The following is a 13,121-nucleotide window of genomic DNA, read 5'->3' on the forward strand; positions in this document are numbered from 1 at the left end:
CACGAGGCACGATAGTCGATAAGACCACAGACCTTTTTTTTTTTGGTTCTGTTCGTCCATCTGGACAGGCAAAGGGGTCAAAAGCCCATACAGCCAAAGAACACAGTCCACAAATCGTTAGGTGCTTAGGTTAGTTGTTAATGGCTAAGCACGCACTGCGATTAAAAGGCGAGCGGTTTAGAAAAAGCTGAAAACGCAAAACCGCATACAACCTCGTACTGCGGTTGGCGTTTTGCTTAATTTTATTCCAGCATCACAATGGATTTCTGGCGATAAGCATGTGTTGCGGCTTTGGTTATCAAAATAGAAAAAAGAAAACGAAAACAGCGCCGCCATACGTACTGGGTACCATATGTATATTTGAAAGGATAGTTTTGCAACGACGTGCGGCAGCATCCTGATAAGTTTATTAATTACTACAGAAGGTCCATTGGTACTATTGACAAATTATTACAATCTGTGAGCCAGTATCTACAATATAAAGCCACTGCACTTTGTAAGGCAATATCCCCTAAAGATCTATCCTCTGCGCTCGCCCAGTCGAGCGAGACTGAATAGACCACCACCACGAGAATTAACCGCCATGCATGCGCCACCATACTAATACTATGGGGCACAAAAACAACGCGCTTTTCAATTTGCCATCAAAATGTAGCAAGTTGCGTTTTTAGAATCACGTCACTGAAAAAACTCATGTTATTTTTTTTCGTTTTTAGACTTACGTTTAATCGCAGTGCGTGCTAAGCCATAAGGCTCACTATCTAGAACTTGAACGGCTAAGTTTTTTATCAGTTTAAATCTTACTAAAATCTAATTTGGCTTATACCGGTATTATCTTACCGACTCTCTTTGTATTCTGATTTCTGTGCCCTCTGTGGTGTGGACGCTAACAGCTGAGTCTGACAGTGACAGCTGACTTGGACTAAATTATCAATCAATTTCAAGAAAGAAAAAAAGTGTTAACTTTTACAAAACATACTCCAATCTCTCAATTAAATTTCATAAATAAGTTAAATCTATTCCAACAAGCCAAGCTGGATAAATTTTAAGATCCTCCAATAAGAATAAATAAAAAGTAATTAATTTTTGTAACAGCGCAATTTATAAGGCCAACTTAGCATCATGAAGAAGAAGGTAATATTCAAATTTACACATTTTAGCGACATTTTTTCAAGGAGAAGATATTAAATAATATACATGTTAACAGGTATTGTTGATGGGGAAAAGTGGGTCTGGAAAAACAAGTATGAGATCCATTATATTTGCTAATTACATCGCAAGGGATACAAGACGTTTAGGAGCTACAAGTATGTTTTGACTTATATAAATAATAACATTTTAATAAATAAATACTTAAGTTCTATTTGATTTAATTAATAGAATCATAATGTGTCTAGTGTAATTGTAATGTAATAAAAAGTGTAAAATAAAGGTACCTGGTGTGACATCACTTACTCACATCACATTACTTTATTTAATTATAGTGGAGACACTAAAATATAATGGATAATGAAAACTGGTGTTATACCAGCCACACAAACATTGGCTATGTGTAATTTGTTTTTTATATTTTGAGAATGAGAATCTTATTTTAAGTGTGTTTTTTTTTGTGAAAAACTTACAAAACAATCAAGATTTGCATCTGCTGGTAAGTGATACACCCCACCAAATTGAGTGGCACTGTGATTGCCCTTGTCACTTTTAGATAAAATATATTAACCCCCTTATTCATAATAGTCTGCTGTTCTCACTCTGTCTTCTTCTATTGACCTAAGTCAGAATGTAAAATAACACTCTGTAGCAGCTGTTTTAAGTTAGCAGACCATTATGAATAAGGGGGTAAGTCTTTGATGGCACCCAAATCCAAAAAAGCATGCACACTTTTGCTTAACAGCAGAGAAAGACATAGTTGTGGTATCCATCGAGTAGGTATCTTAAGATGAGAAGCCTCCCATTTGTAGCAGTAGATAAATAATTATCATTATTGATGAATTTCAGTTGATGTTGAACATTCACATGTTAGATTTCTTGGGAACCTCGTTCTCAATCTTTGGGACTGTGGGGGCCAGGAGGCCTTTATGGAGAATTACTTTGCATCACAAAGAGATAACATATTCCGGAATGTAGAAGTCTTAATATATGTGTTTGATGTTGAAAGTAGAGAAAGAGAAAAGGACATCCACTACTACCAGTCATGCCTAGAAGCTATTCTGCAGGTGCTAAAAATAAATTTTATCTGTTCAATATATTTTTTTTTAAGGAATGGGAGGACAAACGAGCGTACGGGTCACCTGTTGTTAGGTGATCACCGCCACCCACAATTTCTTGCAACACCAGAGGAATCATAGGAGTGTTGCTGGCCTTTAAGGAAGTTGTACACGCTTTTTTTGAAGGTACCCATGTTGTATCGTCCCGGAAACACTGCACAAGGAAGTTCATTCCATAGCTTTGTAGTAGTTGGAAGAAAGCTCCTTGAAAACCGCACTGTGGAGGAACACCACACATCCAGATGATGGGGATGATATCCTAACTTGTGGCATGTCGTGCGAAGGAGGAATCATCTGATCAGGTTAAACAGCTCTTCGGAACACTCCCTGTGATAAATGCGGTAGAAGACACACAATGAAGTGACTTCTCTACGCAATGCCATGTGATCCAGCCGTTCACAGAGCACTGGGTCGAGCTAGATCAAGCTGATACTGGGGTGCGCCAGACCAGAGATGATAGCAATACTCCATATGTGGCCGGACCTGCGCTTTGTAGAGCGCTAGAATGTGGGCCGGATTAAATTATTGCCGTGCTCTATTAATGACGACCAGTTTCTTTGAAGCCAATTTGGCTTTGCCCTCCAGATTTTTTTTTTTTTATGAAAATAAGGGACAAGACGAGCAGGACGTTCAGCTGATGGCAATTGATACGCCCTGCCCATTACAATACAGTGCCGCTCAGGATTCTTGAAACCCCCAAAAATTCTGAGCGGCACTACAACTGCGCTCGTCACCTTGAGACAAGATGTTAAGTCTCATTTGCCCAGTAATTTCACTAGCTACGGCGCCCTTCAGACCGTAACACAGTAATGCTTACACATTACTGCTTCACGGCAGAAATAGGCGCCGTTGTGGTACCCATAATCTAGCCGGCATCCTGTGCAAAGGAGCCTCCCACTGATGACCACCAAATTGGCAATCTCTCGAGATTTCGAGACCCAGTATTCTGATACTAGGCGAGGCTTTAAGGGTAGTGTTGTTGAACAGTGGTGATACTACAAATGGGGTTTTTTTTAGTGGTAAACGCGCAATTTTATATAAGATATATAAGACTGGATCTTAATACAATATAAAGATCTTTACACAAACATTAATAAGTCTAATCTGCATTAAAATGATCAATATTGACATTTATTATATAATAGGTGAGATCCATCTACCAAAATTAAATTATGAGAGTATGTTTATTATATTATTATGTAATTTGTTTTTTAATAAATGAAAATTATACATATTTTCATATTTATTTATTTAATAAATTCTGCCAAGGTATACACTAATATAAGCTCAGTATAATACAAAGACAATAACATTCATACGGTCAGTGATGCCTCAATTATAGGCGAAAATGACATGCTATTCAATCAATTAAGCCACAAAATAAATGAAGAACTATAATATATATTACATATCTAAGAATATAATCTTAATATAAATTAACACAAAAATTGATCAAGGTCATCACCCTTGAAAGATCTTTTTTTATATTTTTTTTCAATAACTTATAATCAGATTAGAACATCAAAAAACCACATCAAAATCGGTTGATTAGTGAGTTATCGTTGACGAAAGAAAACCAAAAATATAATTTTTTCGGATATACTTCGAAATTCCGAGTTTGGTCAGTATTGAAACTCAAAAATAAAGAATTTATGAGGCTCAAAAAATCGCATCGAATGCCGCCGCGTGAAAATCGGTTCATTCATTCAAAAATAATTTTGGTTTAAAAATTGATAAAATAGAGTTTAATTTAACTTTTATCAGACTTTTGAGCTTGAAGAGCTCAAAATCATCATAAGTACGATTTGAAGTGGTGAATTGGGTATGGAATTAGTGGGAAGTTGCAGGGATGGCCCTTAGGGTCAACAGTATTCCTAAATTCTTAAAAACTTTAGCTTACAACCTAAAATTAGTCATTATTTTATATTATCTTTAAGGTGACATCACCAAATGGCCCAACGGAAGACCAGTGCTGGTTTTCAAACCAGCAAACATGCTGAGTTGGGACCACTTTGTGACATATAGAAAATAATATTCATATTCATAAAATATATATAAATAATATTCCTCAAATTTGTGTATGTTTATTTTTTTATGTCTTGTATTTAAATGTAGGGATATAATCACAAATAAACATTTTTCTTTCAATAATTGGCCTATAATATAAAATTTTATCCAATACCATTTTAGAACTCTCCAGAAGCAAGAATATTTTGCTTGGTTCACAAAATGGATCTGCTGAGTGAGGAAAGAAGGGATGAGGTGTATCAAGACCTAGAAGAAGATTTGAAACGACTCTCTAAACCGCTTGAATGTACCTGCTTTAGAACTAGTATATGGGATGAAACACTATACAAGTATGTTTTACATTTATGTGTCATAAATTTTTTAATTGTCTGAGGTTCCAATCGAAATAATGTTCTTTATTTTTTACAAAATTTTAAAAATTTTGTTGTTTTTCAGATTTTATTTGTGTAATCCTGCTTAATGTTTAATCCTAGAAGTGAGGGTTATCACTTTAAAAACATAACAAATTGTTTAGATTTACAAGAGCGACATCTCATGTCAAATTCCTAATATGCAAATATTGGGGTTGAGCAGGCTATCAATTGTAAAGTAGATCCTGTAGATGAAGCCACAACCTGAGAGTTGAACAAAGCATACACGATTTTATAACGAGACATCACTCGAACGGTTAGCTCGGTTGGTTAGAGCACTGGCACGGAACGCTGGAGGTCGTGGGTTCGAGTCCCGAATCGTTCATAAAATTTTGTTCTTTTTCAAATTTTATTTGTGTATTAATCCTAGAAGTGAGGGTTATCACTTTAAAAACATAACAAATTGTTTTGACTTAATCAAGAGTATGTTTCCTCACCATGTTAATTTGAATAACAATCAACAAAGTTGACCTACACAAAATGCAAAATGCATATTATATTCTGATAAAACAACAATTACTAAGAAACATAAACTTGCTAATCCTACTTCTTCGTCAATTTGAGCTAGTATCTAAGTATTTTGTTTGGTGTTGTATAATATGCTTTTACAACATGATCCCAGAAAATTTACAAAACAAATATGTTACAAAAAACATGGACATTGGGAACCGAAGCGGAGACGTCAAACTACAAAGTAGGTACAGCAAACCGCGAAGCGAAGCGAAAGCGAAGCGTTGTGGGACGCTATTCGTGTCACAGTTTTGTTAAAAAAACACAACCGTCGCGCTTCGCTCTTACTTGCGTCTGGGATTCGCTCTGTTTGGCGTGATGCATACAAAGCCAGCTAATACAATCTCGCTTCGCGCGGTTGCGTTTGATTCGCCACGTATTCGGTTTGCTTTCGCTTCTCTATGTGACTAGATTCAAACGATACTATGTAACAAAATTAATTCGCTTCGCCACGCTTTCGGTTCGCTGTCTGTTTGACAATAGCTTTACGGCCGTTCCCAATATTCAGTCTATCTTACTTGAGATAAAAATCGTATTTATCGCTGACTTTTCTGTCCCAATAAACTTATCGACAGTAACCTTATCCCTGATAGCTGTCTGTCAATGGGACGTACGTATAGCTTACCAGCGATATAAAGTTTGTATGGTAATTGCAATTCACGCGTCCCAATATCACGCGATAAGAATTACCTATCGGGTATATTGGGACAGCTGCAGATTATTGACAGCTAATTACTGACAGTAGAAGGTAGTAATTTATCTCTACCTGTAGATAGTATATTGGAAACGGCCGTATGTCACATTACGAAATTTAAACGGACTTTCCATATAAGATTGACTTGTTTGCTTGCTCACTGATGAGTTCAAAATTGGGGTAGTTGGTATATGTTCTGAAAATATTATTAACTAGTAAAGTAGGTACAGTTCATAGTTATTCTAAGATTTATGTTTATATAAGATAATTTCAATTTAAATCAAACCTGTGTATAGGTTTCTCTGTAAGGATAGGGGCTTTTTTAGTTAACAGCGTAATTTTCAATAACGTATCTTATCTATCTCTAGTTATGTTCAATATAGTTTAGTCCAATGCTTTATGTCGATAGGTTATTGAAATGTAAGTAAACGTAAAAGGATAGATTTGTATTACCTCTAGTAAGTTAAACTATGGCTATCCTTAGTTTACCTATATAGATAGGTTATTGAAAACGGCCGTAAATAAATAAATAAAACCTTAGGTATAATTTATTTATTAAATTATTACTTATTTATAAAAAAATGGCTCTGTCGTAAATCCTATTACTCCACCTATCTAAATGATCGGACAGCCTGGGACTAGATTGTGATTATTTTATAGCGATAGAAATTACTGTACAATATTGTATATTTTTATGGAAAAGAGCGCAAAAAAAAAGAATGCTGGGAGAGTTTCTTGCGCCGCTTCTTCTCTCTCAGAGCGCCATTTGTTTCCGAAGCGGTAGTAGTATCTAGTATTTATCAGAAATGACATCAAAAAGAATTCTAAAGGGATCAATTTTGAGAATGTAAATGCTTTTTATGCCTTTTAATAGATGTCGTTATAATAAAAAAAATGAATGTATACTTTCAGGGCATGGTCGAGCATAGTGTACAAGTTAATACCAAATGTAAAGGCTTTAGAATCTTCATTGAAACAGTTCGCAGCTATCGTGGATGCTGATGAGGTATGTCTGTTTATAAGTGTATCATTAACAGTCTGTCTGTGTGTACAAACACATAATATCAATACAAAAGCTTAGATTGTGTAGGTATGTATTCAATACTTTATAAGTACCTGCACTCATAGTCAAAGTCAAATAAACGCGCCTATTTCTGCCGTGAAGCAGTAATGTGTAAGCATTACTGTGTTTCGGTCGGAAGGGCGCCGTACCTAGTGAAATTACTGGGCAAATGAGGCTTAACATCTTATGACTCAAGGTGACGAGCGCAATTGTAGTGCCGCTCAGAATTTTTGAGTTTTTTGAGAATCCTGAGCGGCACTGCATTGTAATGAGCATGGCGTATCAATTACCATCAGCTGAACGTCCAGCTCGTCTCGTCCCTTATTATTATTAAAAAAAAAACTTTATTAAATTAGGCTTAAACTAAGCGCTTTTGAAACGTCACTACAAATGTTTCTTTTAAATTACTAACTCTACCATATGTTCGTAAAAAGTTGAGCTCGTGAGAAGAACATACAAGAAACTCAACGGCCACTCTTTTCAATCAAATAGAGTGTTTTACAATGGCTGTAATATACATGACAAATTAGTTTGTAAGGTGCTATATGGTCGTGTTTAAATAATCAAATTTTTAAATCAAAAATTCTGAGAATCGGCCAACATCTATTTTTCATACCCCATGAATGTTAAGGGTGGTCCACACGATTTTTTTTTTTATTTTTTTTTACATTTTTTTTAAATTTGTTTGATTATGAGTCAGCATTAAATAATACATACAACTTCAAATTTTCACCTATCTACGATCAACAGTTACTTTTGTATCGCGATTTTAATATCGGCAATACAACGTTTGCTGGGTCAGCTAGTAATATATAAATAACACCTAATCAAAAACTCATAATATTATATTTTAAATTAAAATAATATAATTTTCTACAGACTATCAACAAAAAATGTGTTTGTAGGACAATAGGAAATGGGTACCTCCTAAAATTGTCCTGTGATTCCGCCTGGTGTTGTAAAAGAATGTGTGCGACGGTGATAACTTATTATCACAGATGACCCGTACATCAGTTTGTCCTCACTACATTCACTATATGTACGGACTCGCAAATTATGCTATTTTAAATTTCCTACCCATTGTTACTTTCCTATAACCAAAGAGTATAATAATATGTAGGGAAAAGAGAGCCCTATCTACGCATTATGAGCTATTTGAAAGCTGGCGCCATCTGGAGATTGGCCCCGAAAATAACTATATATAAGCTCGAAATTATAAAATTAATTTTTAATGTTCTGACGCAATTAAATAACTAACTCTTACTTTTTAATGTAGGTATTGCAATTTTTTAACATGTTGAAATTGCGCGTAGAGTTAGTTATCTAATTTTGTCACAACATAGAACATAAAGGATAGATTTAGAAGTGTAAATATGCAAAATGGAACACGAGAGCTACATACATGCGCAAACGCTAGGCGTAGCCGCCATTTTATGACCAGTGACACAAATAAAGAAAAGTTGAAAGGTTTCAAAGCGAGTGACAGCTGCCAAAACTTTCATTTTCGGGCCAACTAACAGATGGCACTACAGTCTTCTGAAAACGTTACTTTAAGGTGTCTGTCCCACCCCTGCCTATAACCTACGGGTGGCGCTGCCTGGTGAAAGATGCTTCTACTACTCGAAACTGTGATGTCGGTACATTAGAAGGCCCGGTTGGAGTTAAAACTAATAAAGAACTACACTGTGAACCATGTTAACTATCTGTGAGTGTGGTGAATTTCTTACCAAGTGTTTGCAAGTCAAGACTTTTCCCCTTTTCCTTTTGAGTTTCGATTAGTTTTGGCTATAATCCTAGCTTCAATAAGAAATCAATTCATCCCACATCAGGATTAGTATCAGTATCTGTGCCAGCACAACTCGCATTTATTCGCTTTTTCTGCATCTAAGCTAGTAGCCCCCGTAGGTTAGAGAAGGACCTTTTTGTCCACGTAACATCGTCAATTTGCAAACGGTACTTTTATTAGTGTTTGCCTGAAGATGACGTCACTACGATGGCGGCCTCGCCCTCTCTCAACTTGCTTGTATATTTCCCAGGTGCTGTTGTTCGAGCGCGCCACATTCCTCGTGGTGTCCCACTGCCAGCGACGGCCGCACCGGGATGCGCACAGATTTGAGAAGGTCTCCAACATTGTGAAACAGTTTAAACTCTCCTGCTCGAAGCTAGCCGCGCAGTTCCAGAGTATGGAGGTGAGTTTGGCGTCTTACAAAGCTTCTTATAATAAATTGCCTTAATTTCTGTGATAAACACGAGTATAATGCTGTTACGAAGGTCTCGTCGAATGATGAAATTTCGCGAGAGTTACAGAAGTAGGAGAGTTACGCTGGCGTCCTATGACGTCAGCATAAACAGGCTAGACTCGTCCTGATTAAGTATTGCACTCGCACGGAACATCGGCGTAAAGTAAGCGGCCTAGTGCCATAATGTTTCGCGTAGATTAGTGTCGATGACCAGAGAACAAGATTTTACCCCGGGTAGCGGCTCTACCATAGTCGGAGAACCTGGGGAGGGCACAGAACAGCACATATAGCATACCACGGGTAATAGTTAAACTCATTAGATATAAGTTTCGATTTTCGTTTGTTATTCACATACCCAAGTGGATTTTTGCCGGGGTATGTGTGTTCGTAAATAGGGTTAAATCTACTGTCACCGTCTCGGCCATTTTGGGGACCTATTCTGGCAGCGGGTAGATTTAGAGTACAGGATTGGTTTGTAGAGGAACGAGTCCGCTTCTACGCGTGTGTCTACAGGTTCCATGGTGGTAACGTAAAAGGTATCAAAAAAACTGTTTAACTCGATTTCCGGCAAAACTACAAGACCCATGGAAAAAAGCTAAATGGCAAAGTTTTTGGCAATAAAAGGATTTTGGTTTTCTCATAACCTCAAAATTTATGTGAGAAATTCAAGAAACTGCGTTGCATACATAAGTATACACACTTTTTTAATATAAATTTTTCAGGTGAGAAACAGCGTGTTTGCAGCGTTCATAGACGGCTTCACGAGCAACACATACGTAATGGTGGAAATGTCTGACCCCAAGATCCCGTCAGAGGCGACTCTTATCAACATCAGGAACGCCAGGAAGCACTTCGAGAAGCTGGAGAAGGTTTCCTCTAGTGCGCCGGGCCAATACCAATGAGATAGGGCTGAACTAGTTAGGAATGTTAAAACACGGACTAAAAGTAAGTGATAATGTTATTGATAGTGGGAGGCTCCTTTACAGAGGATGCCGGCTAGATTACGGGTTCCACAACGGAGTCTTTTACTGCTGTGAGGCAGTAATGTAAGTCATTATTGTGCTTCGGTCTGAAAGGCGCCGTAGCTAGTGAAATTACTGGGCAAATGAGACTATCTTATGTTTCATGGTGACGAGCGCAATTGTATCGCTGGATCTACACTATAACTGTGCAAAGTACATTAGCCGGTAATAAATTATCTATTTTTTGTTACTTGAAATTTGTAATTCAATAAACATCTCTATCATCCAAGAAATGTATGCATTCATAGTACTAGGTCATAATACAAATGATTTGAGTTTTGTTTAGTATTAATTCCGCCAATATTTGTCTTTAAACAATTCGACACGTGTTTCGCCTCTACACGAGGCATCCTCAGGGCGTGTTGTCTCGCCAAAATCTGGCACGAGACTGAATCAAATGAGCCGGAAGCCAGATCTCAGTCTATTTGTATATTCGAATTGTTTAAAGACAAATATTGGCGGAATTAACACTAAACAAAACTCAAATCAATTGTATAATTATGGATTTCCGCAAAGTAACGCCTACTTCAATAAATTTACTAGGTGAAATAGATTAATTTTATTTGATATTTTGTATTTTAAGGCCTCATTCGAAAGAGAGTTAAAGAACATGGCCTTATAACTGCCATAAGGTATTTTGAAACCAAGTTTTACATCCATCGCCTAATTTTGAACAAACATCAAATTGCCGATATGTTTCATTTCAACGTTTCTGACAGACATTGATGAAGGTCTCGTTCAAGCGAGGCCCAAATCTTTTGTTAAAACCTTTCACTCAAAATTAGTCACGCATAAAAATTTGGGTGTTAGTAATAAAAGATCATTTTTATCATTTATATACAATTTAAGGAGGAAAGTACTCAAATGATAAAAAAAACACGTTTGGAATACAATAATAGGTACATTTACCTATTTAGAACATGCATGAGTACCTAATATTTTCATATATTTTGTGTAAAAATTAAAAATTTATGGGCACCAGTTTTGCCAGTTTCATATCATTGGTGTACAGTTGATAAAAATAATTTTAAGTGATTGTTGTATGCCGCCTGTTATTTCTCATGTTGTTTAATATGTTTGCACGTCTTTATTTGTGTATAAGAAATGTCTATAAAGTTTTTTAATAAACGTTGCATGAGAGACGGCCTTAGTTTAATTTATTTCGGTCCGAACAAAGCTTAAAGCTTCATGACTTGAAAATCAACATATTGTTAATATTCACAAATTATGAAACTAATGCAATGTACAAAAACGTTTAAGGAGAATAGGCCGACAGTACAAACTATTACTGTGAAGTCCGCGTCAGAAATTTTTGTGGGTATATGGGCGTGGCGTCCATGACGCGATGATAATTAACCAATCACTTCGCTTCCCGCCAAAAGCGGATGACAGACCTGTATATTGTAAAACTGCTCTATGATAATTGTGTTGTTTAAATGCGATGCCACATGATGTTGTAGCATTATACATAAAAACATACGTTTTAATTTTTTTTTTTTAATTAAACTAATTTAACATTAACGATTGTACTCAGCGGTGATAGGTTACGTTACAACGAGCTTTGATTTGAACTAGTGTTCGATTTTCACACCACAATATGGATGAACTCTGCATTAATGTCGCTTTCCTGCGCGTGTTGCATGTTCTGTGTGTCTGAAAGCCGACTGAATGCGCATCAAACGTCATTTTGTTAGTAGAGGTCACTCGACCGCTGCACAGTTCAAGGGGACAATTTAGCGGCCGAGTTCTAGTTGGTCTATTCTCTTTAAATGTCTTTGGTATTGTACATAATTTATATTTTATAACAAATTTGGAATTCATGTATATATCTTTAAAAGGTTTTTTCGTTTAAATATTATGTTATTTAATAATATTATAGGATTATTTAGGTGTTATTTGAAAAAAAAATACAGATAATCAGTGTTTTTAACAAAATAATCGATTGGCAGCTATCACCATTTAATGCTGCGACCCACTGGCCTTCAGAAGACACCCATGGGATGCTGTTTGATTATTGAAACAAAAATGTTAAAAGAATTTACAATTAGTAAATAACCCTTTGTTGGTATTTCGTTTGTTAGTCCGGTTTCAACCAGACCATTTTTCTTTGTAGAGTTACTTTAATTTTATTACCATACCAAGGATTTTATAACAAAATTGAAATATTATCCTTAAAAAAATAATTAAACTCGAAAATGCTTACCTGATATCCTGGCGGACTATTTACGAAATAACAGAATTATACGTGTTAATACAATCAATTTTCAAGTTTATTGATAAACGATGTCGCACTAAATGTATGTTCTGTCGCGATACAGAACTAGACGATTTATTCATCGCATTACTAGTTCTGTATAGTCGCTCGCGTATCTCTCTCGCTCACAGCCCCGTGTGTAACCCCCCCCCCCCCCCCCGCAGGCTATCAGTGGATTTTCATTGTTTTTATAATACAATTTAAAATAATATCTTGGCATTTTAACTAACATCTACCATGATCACGAATTTTCATGACCGAAAATGTAATTTGTTATTTAATCAGAAATTTAAGTAAATAAAAAGGCTTAGACTATTTATGCGTCTAGATAGACTATGTCGGCTGTGAAAATGTGGATAAAATTGAGTTTAGAGCTCACCTCTTTTTTGAGCAATTCACGTACACTAACACAAAGCGTCATAGATACAAATCGCGAGTGTAAGACGTAGCTTGTCACGCACACTAATCTAACATTCCTGGCCTGTTTTTATCGGTTGTCTAACAGCAAGAGACTTTGTCTAGATAGACTATGTCGGCTGTGAAAATGTGGATAAAATTGAGTTTAGAGCTCACCTCTTTTTTGAGCAATTCACGTACACTAACACAAAGCGTCATAGATACAAATCGCGAGTG

At 36.2% G+C, this 13,121-nt stretch overlaps 1 protein-coding gene across 3 annotated transcripts; it reads left to right on the plus strand.

The window, feature by feature from the left end:
* The first annotated feature begins 950 nt into the window (after positions 1–950).
* LOC126965865 (ras-related GTP-binding protein A) lies at positions 951–13,009 on the plus strand. Of its 3 annotated transcripts, none has more exons than XM_050809636.1 (8): positions 951–1,134; positions 1,208–1,307; positions 1,999–2,216; positions 4,458–4,624; positions 6,822–6,915; positions 9,009–9,161; positions 9,935–10,157; positions 12,184–13,009. In XM_050809636.1, exons 1-7 carry the CDS (start codon positions 1,123–1,125, stop codon positions 10,112–10,114), a joined length of 924 nt encoding a protein of 307 aa, XP_050665593.1. In that variant the 5' UTR covers positions 951–1,122; the 3' UTR covers positions 10,115–10,157; positions 12,184–13,009. The 3 variants fall into 3 exon arrangements, with proteins under 3 accessions (XP_050665593.1, XP_050665592.1, XP_050665591.1); XM_050809635.1 differs by lacking the exon at positions 12,184–13,009 and adding an exon at positions 10,818–11,355; XM_050809634.1 differs by lacking the exon at positions 12,184–13,009 and having other exon boundaries at positions 9,935–11,355.
* The last annotated feature ends 112 nt before the right edge of the window (positions 13,010–13,121 follow it).

Source organism: Leptidea sinapis, chromosome 9, assembly GCF_905404315.1.
Source record: "Leptidea sinapis chromosome 9, ilLepSina1.1, whole genome shotgun sequence".
Lineage (NCBI taxonomy): Eukaryota > Metazoa > Arthropoda > Insecta > Lepidoptera > Pieridae > Leptidea > Leptidea sinapis.

What these genes read in the sequence shown, in the direction of transcription:
- LOC126965865 (XM_050809636.1), top strand. An exon ending in GCCTAGAAGCTATTCTGCAG is followed by an intron (nt 2,217 to 4,457) that starts GTGCTAAAAATA and finishes ATACCATTTTAG; the next exon opens with AACTCTCCAGAAGCAAGAAT. An exon ending in TGGGATGAAACACTATACAA is followed by an intron (nt 4,625 to 6,821) that starts GTATGTTTTACA and finishes GTATACTTTCAG; the next exon opens with GGCATGGTCGAGCATAGTGT.